This window comes from Lissotriton helveticus, chromosome 6 (assembly GCF_964261635.1).
Source record: "Lissotriton helveticus chromosome 6, aLisHel1.1, whole genome shotgun sequence".
Classification (NCBI taxonomy): Eukaryota; Metazoa; Chordata; class Amphibia; order Caudata; family Salamandridae; genus Lissotriton; species Lissotriton helveticus.
The window spans coordinates 1,914,367,435-1,914,387,973 of NC_136067.1; the positions used below are offsets into that span (position 1 = coordinate 1,914,367,435).

A 20,539-nucleotide genomic window follows, 5' to 3' on the forward strand; every position below is an offset into this window, starting at 1 on the left:
GCCACATTCCAGAGACTGGACAACCAGGTGTTAGCTGGGCTGGAGGATTTCAGCGCAGCATACCTGGATGACATTGCTGTGTTCGGCTCCACTTGGGAGGAACACCTGCAACACCTCTGCGCAGTGTTGAAGGCTCTGCAGAAGGCAGGCCTTACTATCAAGGCCAGTAAGTGCAGATAGGGCAGGGATCTGTGGTGTACTTGGGACACCAGGTGGGGAGCGGCCAGGTGGCGCCCCTACAGGCAAAGATTGATACCATTCTGGCTTGGGAGCCCCCCAAGACTCAGACTGAGATGAGAGCCTTTCTAGGTCTCACCGGGTATTACAGACGGTTTGTCAAAGGTTATGGCACCATTGTGGCCCCTTTGACAGAGCTGACATCTAGAAATCAGCCCAGGAAAGTGAATTGGACTGAGGCCTGTCAAACTGCTTTTGACACCCTCAAAGCTGCCATGTGCACAGCACCGGTGCTTAAGGCACCTGACTTTTCCAGTGAGTTCATTGTGCAAACTGACGCTTCAGAGCAAGGCGTGTGAGCAGTACTCTCACAAATCAATGATGAGGGCGGAGACCAACCAGTGGCTTTCATTAGCAGGAGGCTACTCCCCAGGGAACAGAAATGGAGTGCCATTGAAAGAGAAGATTTCGCTGTGGTCTGGGCTCTGAAGAAGCTGAGGCCCTACCTGTTTGGGACTCACTTCCGTGTTCAGACCGACCACAGGCCCCTCAGATGGTTAATGCAGATGAGGGGTGAGAATCCAAAACTGTTGAGGTGGTCCATTTCCCTACAGGGGATGGACTTTACGGTGGAGCACCGCCCTGGTACAGAACACGCCAATGCTGATGGTCTGTCCAGATTCTTCCGCCTTAGTGATGAGGACTCCCAAGAGGTTGGGTAGTTCTCCCCACTTTCAGCTGGAGGGGACACGTGTTAGACCTGACACCCTTGGCGTGGTTTTCCCCCATCTTTTTGCCTCTGTCTATTGTATTTTTGATGCTGTGCTGGATTTCGTTTTTGCTGGTTTAGATGCTTTGGAAACTCTGCCACTGCTGATCAGTGCCAGAGTGTAAGTGCTCCCTATGTAAATTGTCATATTGATTGGGAATACCTGATTGGCATATTTGTATCACCATGAAGTCCCTAGTAAAGTGCACTGTGTGTGCCAGGGCTGGTGATGACAGATGCTACTAGTGGGCCTGCAGCGCAGATTGCGCCACCCACATGAGTAGCCCTAAAATGGTGTCTCGGGCCTGCCAGCGCAGGGCCTGTGTGCAGTCAGTGGATTGCCATGTCCGCCTGGCCAGTGTCCCCACTGGCTGGGCCTAACCCTTCCCTGTCTGTGCACATCAGTCACCCCTATGGAAGGCTCAAGGTACCCCCCTGGGCAGGGTGCAGTGTATGGGTAAGGTAGAGCATGTACTAGTGCAGGTCACATGCTCTGGTAGTGAGCAGCAGCCATTTTGTGTGCTCCCTGCTGTAAGGTTATCTTGCTCCATAGAATAACATGGGGGAGGCTGGTCCCATTGGAAACCAGCCTATCTTCTCATAGGAACAAGATGGGACATAAGTGATTGATATGCCTGAACTCAGAATTTAATAACACATCTTTTAGGAAGGGTTGTTTTTAAATTCTGTGTTTGAGAATAGTACTTTTAGAAAGTGGCTGTTCTCTTGTCTAACCTTTCTATGTGCCTGGGCCTGTTTGTGGATTGACTGTCTGGCCTGAGTGTGACAGGGGCTGCAGAGCCCCCAGGAGGTTGTCTGAGTCAGCCCGTGGATGAAAGGCAGCATCTGCTGCCAGGGAAGTGGGAGGAGATCACACCTGATAGTGACGGGGCTGTGCCTGCCTGACCACAATGCTGGCTCCACCCCCCTGCTGGGCGACTGTCACCTCTGTCCCTGATACTGCGAGGAAGAAGGAAGCCAGGAAACCCCCAGTGCCTCAGCAACACCCAGAACTGGTTTAGACCGGGCTCAGGGCCCACTTGCACAAGACTTCAAAGGACTTCAAAGACTTTTAGGGGTATAAGAGAAGGACCCCTGACAACAGAAAAATTAGATTCTACAATCAAGAGGAACCTCTGCTGGAAGAAGGACTGCTGGAGAACTGAAGGAAGATTGCCTTGCTGTGTGCTCTAAGGGCTGACCTGTTCTGCTGTCCAACTGGAAGCTGAGAAGGAGAAAGGGACTTTGCTGTGTGCTGTGACCCTGCCTGCTTGAAACTACAGAGACTGTGCTGTGTGCTGTGTCTCCTGAACTGAATCTCCAAGGGCCTGAGAAGAGCTGGCCTCCTGTTTGGAACCCAGGGTTAAAGGTTCCTAAAGCTTTGCCAAAAACGCTGGGGAGATTGTGCATGTTTCCTTCTGGGCACGTGATTTGAAACTGCTGGCCGTGTAAGAGGTTCGGTGTGCTCATCGGCACAGTCTTGCAGCAGACCGGAGACTCGCTGTGCTCCCCCTTCGGGAGTTATTTTCCAAAAGGCTTTTTTGTGCCCACACGAGCGCTCTGCCCGTCTTCTGAGCCCTAAAAATCACCCGGCCGCTGTTTACCGCCGCTGCCCCGGGCCAGGAATACCCTGTGAAGTCGCCGTTCGTTTAGGAGCTGCAGCGGCGACGATCGGAGCCACCGCGCTCTCATTGGCTGAAGGAGCCGAGCCCCCTCACTGACGCCGCGACCGGATTGACCCGTGTGCCGCCGCATCATTACTGGTGCTGTACTGTGGTTGGCTGAAGATCGGAGCGTCATCGCAGGCCTGACCCGGGAGCCGCACTGCCATTGGCTGACTCCCGGGTGTGTTAGGAGGCTCGCCCCGAACGCCGCGACAGGATTGGTCCCCGTCATCGGGACCTCTGAGAGAGCCGTGCATTCAGCCCCGGAGCCGGGGAAGAGGGAGCTGACCTCGCCGAGGGATCCCGCGTGAGTAATCTCTGCCCCCTGGCCTGCGTCCCAGCGCTGGAGCGCTGAGTCAGCTCCCCGCCACTCTGCGAGGACCTGAGAGCGGGCGGAGGGCTGCCGGGACCGGCCGGGGCAGGGAGACAGTCTGCAGTGCTGGCGAGAAGGTGCCGAAATCACCAGCGGTGCCGATGGGCCCTGAAGTGTCCCTGGACCACGTGGGGAGGCGCGCTTGCAGCGCTTGGGGCCCATAGGGTTGAAGGGCTAATTTTTTTTAGTGATTCACCTGCTGGCAAGCTTAGTTCGCTCGTTTTGAAAGCCCATTGAGATAAGTCAGTATTACTAGTTTTTGATACTGATTTAAAAGAGACTTGAGACAATTCATATGAGAACTTCCTGAAATTAACTGCAACCATTAAGATTAAGTATAACATATGCTTGAAGAAGTGATTATCGTGCAACTGCTTTATTTTCCTGCTGAAACTAGATAAAGATATATATTTTTATAAATATACTTACCTGTGTGGTCTCAGTTTATGGTGGATTGGGGATTACTGTTGTGTTAAGTGCATTTATGATACACATTGCCTCAGAGATAAGCCTGTCTGCTCGTGCCAAGCTACCTAGAGGGTGAGCAGGGGTTATCTACTGTGTGTAATTCTTCACCCTGACTAGAAGCAAGGGTCCCTACTTGGTCTAAGGTACTTACCTCTGCCAATTAGAGACCCCCAGATCTAACAGTAATTTTTTTTGTAGGCCTGCGACAGCTTGGAAATTCTCTAAGAGGGACATTAAGGCCTGGAGTGAGAGTATGGGCTCCAGGAGCAGGAGTATTTTATTGTTTGCAAATGCAGATACTTTGTCTTTCTATTTTTCCACTTTATAGCTCAAAATGGCTATATGAGATTTTATGTTTACTTGTCGACTTTGAATATTTCATGCTTTGCACTTTGATAAAAAGAATAAAAATATTTGACGGAAAAAAAAATTACAATCTAACATGTCTTCTTCTTTCTAGGCATAACCGCTGGAAGAAGAGGGGAATGGCCATCATCCCAACCAAAGTTTCCGTCGGTTTCAATGCTCGCTTCCTGTGCCAGGTTTGTTCAGATAGTACCTCTTTTTAATAGGGTTAAAGCACACTTCCAGACAACACAGAAGCTCCTAAAGTATAATAATATCAAATATTTTTCTGATAAAGTATATTTTTGACAGAATAAATAAATAACTTTTACTGTAAACTACATTATGATTATTTCATTAAAAATATGGGAAGCACACTGACTTCCATAATTAGAGTCAAAGTATATTACATAGAACCCAATTGCAGAATTAAATTTCTCTCTCTCATCTACTGTCATCATAAGCTCTGCCTTTCTTTCTTTTGTATTATCTATGGTGAGGATTATAAGGTACCTGGAGAAAGAAACATTTTGGCCCTCCCTGTACAAAAAGTTTGACTTAAAAGTACTTAAAATAACATAGGTACAGAAAGCAGCCAGGAATGCCAGTCCACATTCACAGAAGAACGACTGACAGAGTCAGGACTTTTGTTTAATTCACATTTTATACTGTGTATTGCCACTTTTTCAAGAACAACATTTTATAAAGGCAAGGACTACTTTTACAGCTATCCAGATACAGTTGTTTATTTGTAAGCAACCCATAACTTAATTACCCTATTACAGTACAGCAGAGGCAGGCTATTGTTTCAGTTAATGCATATAATATGCTTAGATTAATTATAATTACAAGGTTAAGTCATTGCAAATTGTATAGAAATTCTAGAGCAAACATATGCATACGGCTGAATATTCATTTACAGCAGAAGTTGCAGTAGTGGCTTAAAACAGTTTCAGTTTCAGTTCCCCACCATTGATCGGGGAGTTAGTTTGATTTTTTAGACAGAGATGTGTGCAGTAACTACGCAAAGAAGGTAAGTGGTTTCTTTCTTGTATTTTATTCTAGTGGCCACACGGTTCAGGAGCAAGGCTGCTCCCACAACGAAGCTTCAACAACCGTCCTCATTTAAACCATCACATTCCAACATCCCACATCACAAGGACAATAAATTATACTAATACAGAATCAAACTACATAATGCAGCATCAAAGAACATAAGATGTCAATAACACATATCTTCCCTCCTTCACAGGCGCGACTGTTGCATGTAAGAGCGGTGAGGCCGAGTGGGGAGGGGGAATTGATATACGACGTGAAAAAATACAAATAAATCATTAATTTCCCCTCACTGTCGTCTGTCGAAATTCCCCCCACCCCGCCCCTCCGCTCTTACCTGCTGCTCCTTCCCCAAAAAAAAAAAAAAAAAAGAATAATTATAATAACACATAAAACTCCACGTGCAAAAACGACTGGGAATCATTCTGACTCTGGAACTTCTCTTTGCACCACCCTGTTGAGGCGATACCAAAGACTCATTACTCAACCCAGGCTCACTCATTACTTCAGCTCAGCAAACTTCAAGCGTGGTTTTGCTTTAACAATCCTGTCAAGATTCCACCAATGTCCACCATCAACTAGCACAACATTACCTTTGATTTTTAACCCCTTCGCTGCTAGGCCTTTTCCCCCGTGCTAAGCCTTTTTTTTTGGCTATTTGGGGTAGTTTGCGCTAAGGCCCCTGTAACTTTTTGACCACATAAGGTATCCACGCCAAATTTGTGTCCTTTTCTTCCAATATCATGGGGATTCTAAAGTTACCTCGGGTTTGTGAATTCCCCTGGAGGGGACCCAGTAATTAGCCAAAATACAGCTACATTTTGGGGTTTTTGGGAAAAATGCTAAAAAAGTGCTGCAAATGAAAGCGTCTGTTTTTTTCCCTGCAAATGGTATCAAAAAAGGGTTTCTGGGGCTGAAATCATCATTTTCCCAGCTTTTAGGAAATGACAGACTTTTGTCAGAAAACCAAAATTGTTTACACAGTTTTGGCATTTTTCTGGGACATAGCCTATTGTTGCTATTTTTGGTGCTTTCAACCTCCTTCCAGGTAATGGTAGAAATGGGTATGAAAGCAATAATGGATCCTGGAAAGCTATACTTTTTAGTAAAATAGACACAATTCTGAATTCATTTAGGGGTCATTTGTGTAGATCTTTTAGGTTTCTTTATAGAAACTAACAGTTAAATATAGGAAACATGGAAAATTAGTTGAGAAAAACAGCCATTTGTATCAACGCTTTCATCTGTAACTTCTTCTAATAATGACAGCTTTTTGAAAGCGATATACCGTTACATCCTCTGGACCTTACTGGTTGTGGGATATATAGGACTTGAAGGTTCACCAAGAACCCGACGAACCCAGAGCTAAATACTGAGCAGCAACTTGCAATGTTTTTTTATTATGTACCGGGTCTATAGCAATTATTCTGGGAAAATGTATACATGGAAAAATCGTTATGAAAGACACCTATGTATTTCTGAAATGGGAACAACATATAGAGTTTAGAAACAGTAGATATGTGCACATTTCCGAAATTGGAAATACTCATGCAAGCATGAGAATTATCAGCCATTTTTCAAAAGGACTTCTTTTTTACACATAGTCTTTCATTTGGTAGGCAGAAATGCATCAAAAGTCAATAGGTAAATAACAGTTACTTTACAAATCTGAATTACCCTAAGACTCCCAATAAAAATGGTACCTCACTTGTGTGGGTAGGCATAGTGCCCACGACAGGAAACGGCTCAAAACACAAGGTGGACACACCACAATTTCACAGTGAAAAATGACCCTTTTTTGGCAAAGTGCCTAGCTGTAGTTTTTGAACCCTAGCTCTGCGGGCACCTAAGGAAACCTAGCAAACCAATACATTTTTGAAGACTAGATACCCGGGGGAATCCATGATGGGGTGACTTGACTGCCTCATACCAGGTTCTGTTACCCAAAATCCCTTGCAAACCTAAAGAATTGCCAAACAAACCACATTCTCCTCACAATTCTGTGGTGGAAAGTTCTGGAATCTGTGTGGATCCACAAATTTCCACCCACCCTACGTTCCCCAAAGTCTTTTGAGAAAAAGGGTACCTCACTTGTGTGGGTAGGCCTAGTGCCCGTGACAGGAGAGGGCGCAAAACGCAACATGGACGCACCACAATTGTGAAAAAAGACCCTTTTTTGGCAAAGTGCCTAGCTGTAGTTCTTTAACCCTAGCTCTGCGGGCACCAAGGGAAACCTAGCAAACCTATACATTTTTAAAAATTAGACACCCTGGGAAATCCAGGATGGGGTGACTTGACTGGCTGTCACCTGGCTCTGTTACCCAGAATCCCTTGCAAACCTAACAAGTTGTCAAGAAAACACATTTTTGAAAATTAGACACCCTGGGAAATCCAGGATGGGGTGACTTGACTGGCTGTCACCAGGCTCTGTTACCCAGAATCCCTTGCAAACCTAACAAGTTGTCAAAAAACACATTTTCCTCACATTTCTTTGGTGGGAAGTTCTAGAATCTGCATGGATCCACAAATTTCCCCCCACCCTGCATTCCCCAAAGTATTCAGAGAAAAAATGGTACCTCATTTGTGTGGGTAAGTCTAGTGTCCACGGCAGGAAACGGCGCAAAACACAATGTGGACACACCACAATTTCATAGTGAAAAATGAATGACCCTTTTTTGGCAAAGTGCCTAGCTGTAGTTTTTTAACCCTAGCTCTGCCGGCACCTAGGGAAACCTAGCAAACCTATACATTTTTAGAAACTAGACACCCAGGGAAATCCAGGATGGGGTGACTTGACTGGCTCTCACCAGGGTCTGTTACCCAGAATCCCATGCAAACCTAACATTTATTTTAAAAGAAACACATTTTCATCACATTTCTATGGTGGAACATTCTGGAATCTGTGTGGATTCACAAATCTCCACCCACCCTGTATTCCCCAAAGTCTTCCGAGAAAAATGGTACCTCACTTGTGTGGGTAGGCATAGTGCCCGCGACAGGAAACGACTCAAAACGCAACGTGGACACACCACAATTTCACAGTGAATAATGACCCTTTTTTGAAAAAGTGGCTTGCTGTAGTTTTTCAACCCTAGATCTGCCGGCACCTAGGGAGGCCTAGCAAACCTATACATTTTGAAAAACAAGACACCCAGGGGAATCCAGGATGGGGTGACTTGACTGGCTCTCACCAGGTTCTGTTACCCAGAATCCCTTGCAAACCTAAACATTTTTTTAAAAAACGACATTTTCCTCACATTTCTTTGGTGAGAGTTCTGGAATCTTTGTGGATCTACCAATTTCCAACCACCCTGCGTTCCGCTACGTCTTCTGAGAAAAATGGTACCTCACCTGTCTGGGTAGTCCTACTGCCCGCAACAGGAAACAATGCAAAACGCAACGTGGACACACCACAATTTCATAGTGAACAAGACCCGTGAAGCTGGTAGGTGGGCTAAACATGGTTTGATGATGTCACTGCGCCCATCCTGCCTTTTTAGTGCATCAACTTCAAAAGCAAAACAAGCATTTGCAATGCAATAGGTCTCGCATTAGGAAAGTTTGAGCTATTGGTATTGAAAATGGCACATTTTTTATTTATGTTTTGTTTTTGAAAATAGCGAAATAGCTTTGTCATTTACAATGCCAATTGTTATAACTTTCGCAAATGTGACACCTATAGCATTTGTAATGCAATATGTGTCGTATTTACGTGACTTACATGCATTGATATTACAAATAACAATGGCTTTTAATTTTTTAAATAATTAATAAAAGTTCTTGTAATTTATAATGGCAATAGCTTAAACTTTTTTAAATAACTGTTGTGAAGATTATGTTCAGTGTATTTTATTGTTACGAAAATCCAAGAACAGAAGTGAAATATTAACATCTTTTTGTTACATTTGTAATAAAGCTTGAAACATTGAGAGAACATATTTGAACCAGTTGTTGTTGAATGGTTGCACAGATTGATGCAGTGGTGGCGCTGAGTGATGTTGTGATGGCGTACGAGTGATGCTGTGCGTTCAGTGATGCTGTGGTAGCACATTGTGATGTTGTGGTGCCCCTGAGTGATGCTGTGGTGGTGCTGAGTGATGCTGTATGCTATACTATGTTTTGTTTTGCTATCCTATGTTTTTTTTTGTTATGCTATGCTATGTTTTGCTATCCTATGCTTTGATTTGTTATGCTATGCCATGCTGTGTTTTGTTAAGCTATGCTATGTTTTGTTATGCTATGCTATGTTTTGCTATGCTATGCTTTGTTATGCTATGTTTTGTTATGATATGCTATGTTTTGCTATGATATGCTATGTTTTGTTGTGTTTTATTGTGCTATGCTTTGCTTTGCTATACTATGTTTTGTTATGCTATGCTATGTTTTGTTGTGTTTGGTATGCTGTGCTATGTTTTGCGATGCTACTATATGTTTTGTTTTTCTATGCTATGTTTTGTTGTGTTTTGCTATGTTTTGTTATGCTATGTGTTGTGTTTTGTTATGCTATGTTTTGTTATGTTATGCTGTTATTCTATGCTATGTTTTGTTATGCTATGCTATGTTTTGTTTTGCTATCCTATGCTTTGTTATGCTATGCTATGTTTCATTTTTCTATCCTATTGTTTGTTTTGTTATGCTATGCTATGTTGTGTATTGTTATGCTATGCTATGTTTTGTTGTATTTTGCTATACTATGCTTTGTTATGCTGTGCTATGTTTTGTTATCTTTTGCTATGTTTTGTTCTGCTATGTTTTGTTATGCTATGCTGTTTTGTTATACTATGCTATGTTTTGTTTTGCTATGCTTTGTTATGTTATGCTATGCTTTGTTTTGTTACGCTATATTTTGTTATGCTATGCTATGTTTTGTTGTGTTTTGGTATGCTATGCTTTGTTGTATTTTGCTATGCTACGTTTTGTTTTGTTATGCTATGTTTTGTTTTGCTATCCTATGCGTTGTTTTGTTATGCTATGCTATGTTTTCCTAACCTATGCTTTTTTTGTTATGCTATGCTATGCTGTGTTTTGTTATGCTATGCTTTGTTTTGTTATGCTATGCTGGTGAGGCTGTGTGAGAGTGTGTGAGAGTGAGTGAGGGTTTGTGAGGGTGGGGGAGGGTGGGTGAGGGCGTGTGAGGGTGAGGGGTGTGAGGGTGAGGGGATGTGAGGGTGAGGGGATGTGAGGGTAAGGGTGTGTGAGGATGAGGGTGGGTGAGGGTGTGTGAGGATGGGTGAGGGTGGGTGTGAGTGTGAGTGTGAGGGTGGGTGACGGTGGGTGTGAGGGTGGGTGACGGTGAGAGGGTGTGTGAGGGTGAGAGGGTTGTGAGGGTTGGAGGGTGTGTGAGGGTGGGAGGGTGTGTGAGGGGGAGAGGGTGGATGAGGGTGTGTGTGAGGGTGAGGGGGTGTGAGGGTGGATGAGAGTGTGTGTGAGGGTGAGGGGGTGTGAGGGTGTGGGTGTGTGAGGGTGAGGGGGTATGAGGGTGAGGGTGGGTGAGAGGGTGTGTGAGGGTGAGGGTGAGACGGTTTGTGAGGGTGAGAAAGTAGTATGCCTGGAAGTAATCCATATGATTTTGTGAATCTTGAAATTTGAAGAGACCTATGCAAATGTAGGCAGAAATTCAAATTGCCTGGACTGCCTCATTTACTAGTGAGCTGACCCCTCAGTGCCCATAATGACCAGTAGATGGTGAGTTGTGATTTTGGAGCATTTATAGTGAAAGATGATTTCCTACCCTGTTGAGATTTGAGGCGGGTATTTCTTTTTCCGAAAGGCCAAAGTGTTGGGGCAGTAACCTTCGAACATCACTGAAAGCAGCGTAGCACACCTCCCGACTAGCCATGACTTGAGCAGCATGTACATTTTACAAACAATTGTGACGTGTTTGCTAGCCCCCTAAGCATGCCTTCTGGCACCTGAAATTTGCCTTTCATGTACCAGCAGTCCACGGTGCCCATCAGGAGGCTCGGCTGCATTGTCAACTTTACTGATGTGAAGGCTAGACGTATAACCCAGGGCTGAATGGAAAGCAACCCATTGTTTTGAGACCAGGTCATCGCACAGAAACTTTGCACTGATGAAAAAAAGTGCAACTTTATTTGCATTATTTTGGGCTTACATGACATCGCATTTGCCTCAAACACAGATGCATATTTCACATATGAAAAGCGAAGGAAACCTGTTTTATCCACTTATTACATTAAGATTAAGAGACCAGTGCAGCGGGTCAGCTTCCAGGGTTGACCCGGTGCGAATGCTATTTGCTCGATTCCTATTTAAAAAAAGTACCAACTAAATGCCAAAATTGGTAGTAACACAAATTGGAAATCCGGCTGGATAGATAGGAATAATTTTGTTAGCCAATTAAGTAAATGGTGTTTAGGGAGCAACAACAGTTATGAAATGTCACGAGGAAGGTGTCCTGTTTTTGTTATCCCACTGAAGCACAGGGTAAACAAGTCATGAGGGGGCGGTAACACTGGGGTGGGAGATGCACACACCACACACACGAGCTTTCACTTTATCGGTGTCTGTCAGTCCCCATTGCTATCCCGAATCTGGCTGGACACATTCAGACTCGACCAGGCTCACAAATGGCAGGATCTCTCACCCGTCTCCAGCTCTTCAGTTTACGGGGTCGTCTGAGCAGAGCTCAGGCAGGGCCGCTCCGGCTGTCGAGCTGCTCCCTGCATAGTTGCTAGTGAAGCGCGCACTGTCAGACCCCGATTTAGAACAGTCTCATTGGGTTTAAAATACACCGCTCACCCAGCTGCTACTAATGTACTTGCAGTCTGGAGTTGGCGGCAGCGGGTGGCGCAGTGGCTGTCTGTATAATGTCCACGTTGGTTCCTGGTTGTGCCATTCATTCTTGGCAGTCAGCGCTCTAGTGGTTAGCTTTGGCAGCCATTTCAGGTGCGCTGGAATTCTACTCTGCGCACTTCAACTGAAGAAATTCCGGCGGTCAGACGCTCTTTGCCGAGCGCGTCTTTTAGTCCGCACTTTTCGTTTTACAGACATTTCCCTTAATGTGCTGTAATTTTGATAACCTTAGTGTAAATTCCTAGTGTTGAGGAGTCGTTTTCAGCCATAGCGTTTCCCCGTCTTATCCGAAGCTGTTCCGAGTCATCCGTCTACTGAGTCCTGTCAACGGCGAAGCCCCGCCTGAGTTGTCAATCTTCTGCAGCCTGACCTTCCAGAGGCGCATCCTTAGTCTTCGTTCTGTGGCAGGTCAGAAAGTTCATTTTCGCTCGAGCCATTCCGGGTAGGATAAACTTCTCGTTGTCACAGTATTCTTCACAAGCGGTAAGAGAACTTCCTTTTTGAATTACGCTTGTAGAAGATAATTTCTGAACTACAATTTGAACTTGACGACTGGAATCTACACTTAAGGTAGCGGTGTGTGAAATCCTGTGTTTGATTAAACCTTTCAGAATAAACCCCAGCCTTCAGTTAGTGAGAGCCTATTCACTGCTTTGCATTTTCGTCCCGCCTGGAGTGAAGTAACTCCGTGAACTGTTTATTCCTTTCTTGGGTCAGTCATTGCTCAAGCAGCCACACCAGGGTTGGACTTCCTGCTTTCAATTGTATATGGGAGTATCTTAATTATATGCATATGGTTGATACTGTTGTATACCAACACATCTATTTGCTGGTGTAAAATGAACTGAGACTTTGACCCACCCTCACACATCAACTATACAGTGAAGATCTACAATTTTATATCGCTGGGTTATTCATAAGAGAGCAGCAAATTCCACAATAGCAAAAGGTTGGAGTAGGGTTAGATTGAGTTTTGGTTAATAAGCCCTGGGTGTTTAGAGAACTGTAATAATGATGTGTTTAATGTTTTAGGTGCGACCAGACCTGTATCAGAAGAGTCTAGACAACACCTTTTTGTGGCAGTCTCTCTTGTCTCTCCACTTCCCCTTTCCCCCTCGCTCCTGGACTTAGAGTTCTCTGGGTCCAGGGGTATTGGGGAGTTGGGAATTATTCAGCTGGGAACCTGCCATCAGCTCCCACGGAAATCAGAGGAATTCAGGTACACTTCGTGACACGCTCACAACAGCAGAACGCCAGCGCCCACAGTACATGTGATGCGAAGTACAAAAGCGCGAACACACGCTGAAATCGCAGTCAGCCAAGCGCGTGCCCACACTCTGTCTCACATTCCCGGCAACCCGACAACAATAGATGCTTCACTGGCCACAGCTGCGCTGCTACACCAGCTCGACCTAAAAATGACCCTTTTTTGGCATAGGTTCTGTTGCCCAGAATCCCATGCAAACCTAAAAAATGTTCCAAAAAAACACATTTTCCTCACATTTCTGTGGTAAAAAGGTATGGAATCTGCGTGGATCCCCAAATTTCCACTTATCCTGCGTTCCCCAAAGTCTATCGAGAAAAATGGTACCTCACTTGTGTGGGTGGGTCAAGGACCTGCGACAGGCAAGGGGCCAAAACCTATTGAGGCGACATCAAATTTACCTATCACAAACCAACCTTGCTTTGCATGGGGAGTCCCATGAGTTTTTTCCCCGGGGCTCGGCGGCCATCTAGGGAAACCTACACAACCCACACATTTCTGGAAACTAGACACCCGGGGGAGTCCTGCGAGGTATGAGTTGCGTGGGTCCCCCAACATTCTCCTGGTTTTTCACCTGCTGTCCGGGCAGATTTCAGGAAATGTAGCTCCTGTCACAGTTTTTAGAGAGGGGTGACTGAAAACTGTGGGAGGTGTTTTTTATGTTTTACAAAGCAGGGATAGTTAGCAGTTGTTTCAAGAAAGCAATTTAATTAACAGGCGAGCTTCTGGGTTTAAAAATGGCATTTTATGTATGTTCTAGCTGCCTGTTCTGTAATTTTCTTCTGAGGAGCGCTGTTATTCTGTGCGCTTGCTTGAAATAAAATGGTAGTTCTTCTATTTTCGTGAAATGTCCCTGTTTTTGGCTTTAAAATTCTGGTCACCCTACCTCGGAGGGAGTTGGATGGCCTAAAGGGCAGTCAGGCAGATCCCGGTGGGCTGGTCTGACTCTGACAGATTAGTGTATGGGCTGGGATTTCGACTCTTTGTGTGCTGGTTTTATGGTCTGGTCTGGTCTGGTTTTGACTGTTGAATTGTCTGAAATTACCATTAACATTGCCTGTAGCAATCACACGTGCATGCAGCCTCCCATGCCTTGCAAAAACACTTATCCAGCGTGTGTTTACAAGTTCAAAACTGCACCCATTTGGGGATGGGGGCACTTCTTCACGTATATCTGATTAGCTAGTGGGGGACAATTTTAATTTGGTGCCTGGGCCAATTTTCTGTCCCAGTCTAGCCCTGCCCTCACACACAAACACTGCTCTCTTACATACAGCCACGGTATGCTCATCCATTCTGCATTTTGAGGCTACTTAAGCAAGACGAGTGCAGTATCTTCCATGTGGTGTGCTGGGCCTGGAAGCCACAAGAAGAGCGTGCCAGGCTTAGAAAGAAGCTGGCACGTGATTGAGTGAAAAGGTACCACCAAAGTTCGACAGAGCAATTGGTCCTTTTCCACGTGGTGCGCGCGGCTCCCAAAGGCTTCCATTTGCAGAGGTTTGGTCCGCCGCCCTGCCAAGTACCACCATCGGGCGTTAGACTAACGCATTTTATGTGTGATGTTCGCATCACCGCCTTAAAATGCATTGTCACACATTTGTAGCAACCTGACTACCCATGCGAGGAGCGCTGGACAAAGCGCTACATTCAAGCAGGCAGCGCCACGCGGCTTGAGTGCCTTCTTTGCTGCCTGCCTGCTGTCTGAAATACACTGCAGCACACCTTTTTAATAAAACATTTCAATTACAAATGTACCACGACAGCAGTCAACACAGAGGTGTTTTCTTTTTGGTGCTGCGGGCCCAATACCACGTGGTCTCATTCAGATCCGCCGTGTAGTGTTAATAAATGCGATGAAGACCTGGCAGTGACTAAGTTTAGTGGATCCGGAAGTGGCTACTTGCCTGATTTTTTCTGGCAAGGCGCCACCCATTACATGACTGTGATGGCGTCTGATTGGCGTTTGAGGTGGCATGTCTGGTTTTCCTTACGGTGCCTGTGTCAGCCAGAGTGGCCCACTGTGTGATTTACACACAACCTCTGTGCTGCTTAATGCTGCAGATGAGGACGTGCTCTGGCTCTCAGGCAAAATTCCAGGTCTGCTGGATGACAGTGAGTAAACACAGCTGAACTCACTTTCTGCCCTCTATGTTTGTTAAGGCTCAGACACACTTTTGTTTGGTGTAGGCGAGCACTGCACCACGCATGGAAATTCTCAAATTAAGAGCAGAAAAATCAGTTCCACCACCTCCGCCTGTCCACCGTTAGCATGTTTTCATTTTCTTCTGTGCTATCACATAGAGCCATAATGTGCTGCTTCGTGTGACACTGATCTTACTTTGTCTGGATTCCTACGTTTTGCACAATCTGCCTTTTACGCCCACGTTCATGAACTATTGAAATTGCACTCTTGTGAACTTCTAGAGCAAAACTATTTTTGAATGTGAAGAGTAATCATCAGCACAGCCGAAAGCGCTGCCCGCCATTGCGCATGCAACAGCGCTAATAAAGTAAACCTGGCCCGGAGAGTCATGCATGAAACTTGGTAATATCTCTCACAAGCACAGGAAAGAGTCACATGACCACACACAACAGCATCACCTGTGGCAGGAACCATATGTCAGCATACACAGTGATAGTGGACAGGCGGCCTCCGTATGGGTTTAAGCCTCTTATAATGACATCAAGTGGTTAAACAGAGTAATCACAGGCTACAAGGGAATGAGTTTACATGACAAATGACAGCTTGAACCCCTCGTGCTTTCATCACAGCCTCCAACAAGCTGTCGCCGTGAGAGTAAAATCGCGGGGTAGGAGATGTGCGTTAGCGTGCACAACTCCTGTACAAACTGTCGCCGTGAAAGTGTGCCATGCGTGCGTTCTACTCAAATGCCGCGAGCGCGGACAGGAGATGTCGATCGCATGCACAACTCCTGTCCTCTGCACTTGTGCACTTGTCCTCTCCCCCTTCGGCCAAGAAACCGACAACAATAGGTCTCGCCAAGGCGAGCACTGCATGCGCTGCATTGCTAGGCTAGAACTAAAAAGGGACAAGGTACACCCTGCTTGAAAAACACAGAAAAGACAAATATTTCTGAACAACCACCTATTTTTCAAGCACACAGACATACTGGTTGGATTTAGCATGAGGGTGAGTGATGGTTCGGTATATGGAGTTGTATTAACCAGAGATGTCACAAAAATGAAATGCACTGTTAATAATTGAAAGGACGAGAAACTGAACCTTTAACTCACAGCTCGTGAGCTGTAAAGCCACGACAAGGCACCAACCGCTTTACAGGCCATTCATACACCTTTCATACGTGTGACACATACAAAGCCATTCACACCGCCAGCCGCAGGCCCAGCACATACAACGCTCACACCGGCAGACAGCGGCATTCAAGGGCGCATCACTTTCACACGCCCACATTCCAGACACAGCAACCACACCAGCTCACGGATTGTGTGGAGTGGCGTTTAGATAGCAATATGAGTAGTGACCAGCAGCAAGTCACTACTCACACACCGCCAGCCAAGCGCCAGTCCACGCACACCACCAGCCAAGAGCCAATCCACGCACACCATGAGCCAAACACCAATCCACGCACACCGCCAGCCAAGTGCCAGTCCACTCACCACCAGCCAATCGCCAGTCCACGCACACCGCCAGCCAAGCGCCAGTCCACGCAACCATCATACATTTATTTTAAACAAGAAAGAAAACACAAACCAATTGCAACTAAATACAAAACTATAACTGAGAAAACTACAGCAGTAACTAAAGACATCATTCTATTGCCAAACATTAAACTGAACAACTATATAAAACCATACAGACCAGGCAGTACATTATTAGACTCACAGTTGCTCCCAAAGTTGCTCACAGTTGCTCCTTTGAGTGTGATACAATCTGAAACATGTGGGCACACACAGCCCAGGATCAGAAGGACAATAGGCACAGTGCCTACTACTCTCCTTCCGCACAGCCCTTCACAAGCAGACTCTACATCTCTTACAGGGATTATTATTTTTGGGCGTGGGAGGAATTAAACCACCACTCCTACTCTAGGAACACTTGCCTGTTCCACAACAACAAGGCTGCCTATCACAGATTCCTGAAACTGAACAAAAGTCATCGTTGACGCAGGAGAACACTCCTTGTACAAAACAAAAGCATTGAAAGTTGCTAAATTGAAGAGATGGATGGCCAACTTCTTATACCAAATGTAAGTCTTACGAATAGCAGTGTAAGGTTCCAACCTCTAATCTACTCTATTGACACCACCCATTTGCTTATTGTAGTCTAAAATGCACACAGGTTTGCGCACTTCACCAAGCCTACCCCAGTCACAGGTGAAGTACTCTCATCATGAATGGTAGTCAGCATGTATACATCCCTCCTGTCCACAGATTTCACAGCTAGCAGTTCCTCACAATGCAGGGCACTGCACTGTCCCCTCTGAAGCTTTTTGCAAACAAGCTCTTTTGGGTAACCTTTACGGTTAGAGAGGGATTGTGCCACAAGCAAAAGTGTCCACTTTGAATAGTTCCTTAAACAATTGCACAGCAGTGTGGAAGTTATCAAGGTACAAATGGTGGCCTCAGTTAAAAAGTCCTCTAGCTGGAGAGAAGCCCTTGAAGCCCCAAGAGGAGCGCCCATTGCTGTACGCCTACGGTTTATTCAATTCAAATACCTACAAAGAGCCTACTATACTAGGGAAAGGCTATGACGGGCTGGCCTGATTGCGTCCCCTGAATGCTTGCGGTGTGGTCGAGAAGTGGGCACATTTATGCATACGGTATGGTCATGTGGAGCGCTGGCAAGGTTCTGGACAGGTCTGTGGGACTGTCTTTCTGAAGTGTTGGGTTGGGAGATTCCCCGTACGCCGCAGCTGGGCCTTCTCCATGTAATGGAACAAGTGGGGGGTAACATATATAAAAGGCATCTACTGCTTCTAGGCCTTACAGTAGCCAAGAGGGATGTGGCTCGCGCCTGGAAGGACCCTAGGGCCCCCCCGGTGGGAGTATGGAAAAATGGCTTAGATTTCTGCATGGGGTTGGAGCGCCCAGTGTTTGAGGCCCGAGGCTGCCCCAGGAAACACTATAAAGTACGGAAGAGATGGGCATATTACAGAGGACTGTGGCTGGAACCGCCAGTGCAACAAGATGTTGATGCAGGACAAATGCGCTTAGATCCTGGGTGAAGGAGAGTATACATCGAATATTTCATAAACTGTCCTTTCTTTTTAGGACTATGTGGACATTGTGCAGGGGGTTAGGGTGGGATCCGGGTGGGGGGAGTGGGAGGGGGGAGGGGCGGGGTAATTGTTCTTCTTTTAACTATTGTATAGATTGCCTTTCACTGTATGTTGCTCATCTGCTCGCAGCTTCTCCGGTGCTCGGAGTGCTGCGCCTTCTTTGCAATCTTTAAAAAAAAAGAATAACATTTTGTTCTGAAAAAAAAAAGTCCTCTAGCAAGATCCCACACAATTTTCTCTGAAACTCCAAAAGTGGACGGACAACCAGCAGGGTCAATAGTGAAATCCCTACCTGTGCACACCCGGAAATTAAAGACATCTCCTGTCCTACTCTCAGACAACATATACATCTTAATTCCATAAAGCGCCCTCTTGCTAGGAATGTACTGCCTAAAAACAAAACGGCTCTTGAACAAGACCAAAGACTCATCAACAGATATTTCTTTGCCTGGAGTATAGATCTCTGAAAATTGATCTACAAAGTGATCAAGAACAGGTCGAATCTTAAAAAGACGGTCACAGTCAGGGTGATCTCGTGGCAATGCCAAAGCATTATCAACTAAATGCAGCATCCGATCAAAAGTAAATACCGATCACAACTCATAATTGCAGATAATATGGCCGTTGCCATCAAGGACAGGTAGACCATAATGAAGTCAGGGATGCCTTCCTAATAAAGCCCATCAAAGAAGTCAAACCCAAAAACCTCTTCATCTCATCCAGATTTGTGGGAGACCACCGGGTAGCTCTAGAGCGGGGCCTAAGTCTGGCACTGTTGTCCCTCAAAAAACTGTTCAGCATACAAATTAGTCAGCTCAACAATCTCACCCAAAAATACATCATCCATGAACAACTGAAAAAACTGTATACGCAAAAGCAATTCACAATCCACTCTACACCCTGAATCACCACTAAAGGCAAGCAGCACCGGCTGCACCATGTTTGGATCAACCCAGAGGCCGACAAGCTGGCACCTCTAAGCCACACCAGCAAACACCCTCTGAGGGCCGCTTGGTTCACCACCGAACTCCAAGAAGCCAGATGCACCTGCAGACGCCTGGAGAAAACCTGAAGGAGCCAGAAGACCACAGAAGCACGGAACAACCACAAGAGCACCCTGAAGGACTACCACCAGCGTATAAGGGACATCAAAAGGACCTTCATCAGAGACAAAGTCAAGACCAACTCATCCAATGTCAAGGAACTATTTAACGTTATTCAGCAGATCGCAAACCCCACCTGCGAAGCCACTGACATCACACCCTTCCAGGAACTCTGCAACAAACTCAGCTCCTACTTCCACCTGAAGATCAAGGCCCTTTACGACAACTTCAGCGAGCCAGCAGAAAACAGCACCACATCACCCCCTCTGCCGAGAAACTGATCCTCACCTCCTGGGCACCCGTGTCCATTGAACTCATCTCCTTAACCATGAACAATACGCACTCAGGAGCCCCAACAGACCCCTGCCCCCTCACATCTTCCACAGGACCGCCGCAGTCATTGCACCCAACTAGGATGAACAATCAACTCCTCCCTCTTATCCGCCATCTGCCCAGACAACTGGAAAGGGGCAGAGGTGAAACCCCTCCTCAAGAAACCAACGGCCGACCCAACTGACCTGAAGAACTACCAGCCCATGTCTCTCCTCCCCTTCGCAGCCAAAGTAACCCAAAGACTCGTGAACGCCCAGCTGACCGCCTTCATCGAGGAAAACTCCATCCTAGACCCATCCCAGTCTGGCTTCTGCAGAAACCACAGCACCAAGACTGCCCTCCTCGCCGCCACTGACGACATCTGCATGCTGCGAGACCAGGGACACACTGCAGCCCTCATCCTCCTGGACTTCTCCGCAGCTTTCGACACCGTCTCACATTGCACACTAGCCGCCAGACTTCACAACGCAGGAATACAGGGCTCCGCCCTCGACTGGATCCAATCCTTCCTCTCCGGCAGAACTAAGAAGATCAGACTCCCCCCCCCCTCCCCTCCAATGCCACTGACATCATCTGCGGAGTACCTCAGGGATCTTCACTTAGCCCCACACTCATCAACATCTACATGGCCCCCATCGCCGCCATCGTCAGACAGCACAGGCTCAGCATCGTGTCCTACGCCGACAACCCACAACTCATCCTCTCACTCACCAATAACTCAGAAATCACCAGATTCAGCTTCCAGGAAGGAATGTGAAACGTAGCTGCCTGGATAAAGGACAGCTGCCTAAAGCTCAACTCTGAGAAGACCGAGGTCCTCATCATCAGACCCTGCACCTCTGCCTGGGACAACACCTGGTGGCTCTCCACCCTCGGGAGCCCACCCACCCCGACAGACCACACTCAGAAC

At 46.3% G+C, this 20,539-nt stretch overlaps 1 protein-coding gene across 1 annotated transcript in view; it reads left to right on the plus strand.

Moving 5' to 3' along the window:
- Positions 1-20,539, plus strand: part of LOC144762933 (xanthine dehydrogenase/oxidase-like) — a 1,098,251-nt gene that overhangs the window by 596,724 nt on the left and 480,988 nt on the right. Inside the window, exon 26 of the mRNA XM_078648234.1 lies at positions 3,912-3,993. Coding sequence (XP_078504360.1) covers positions 3,912-3,993 — 82 coding nt within the window. The remainder of the gene's footprint in view (positions 1-3,911; positions 3,994-20,539) is intronic.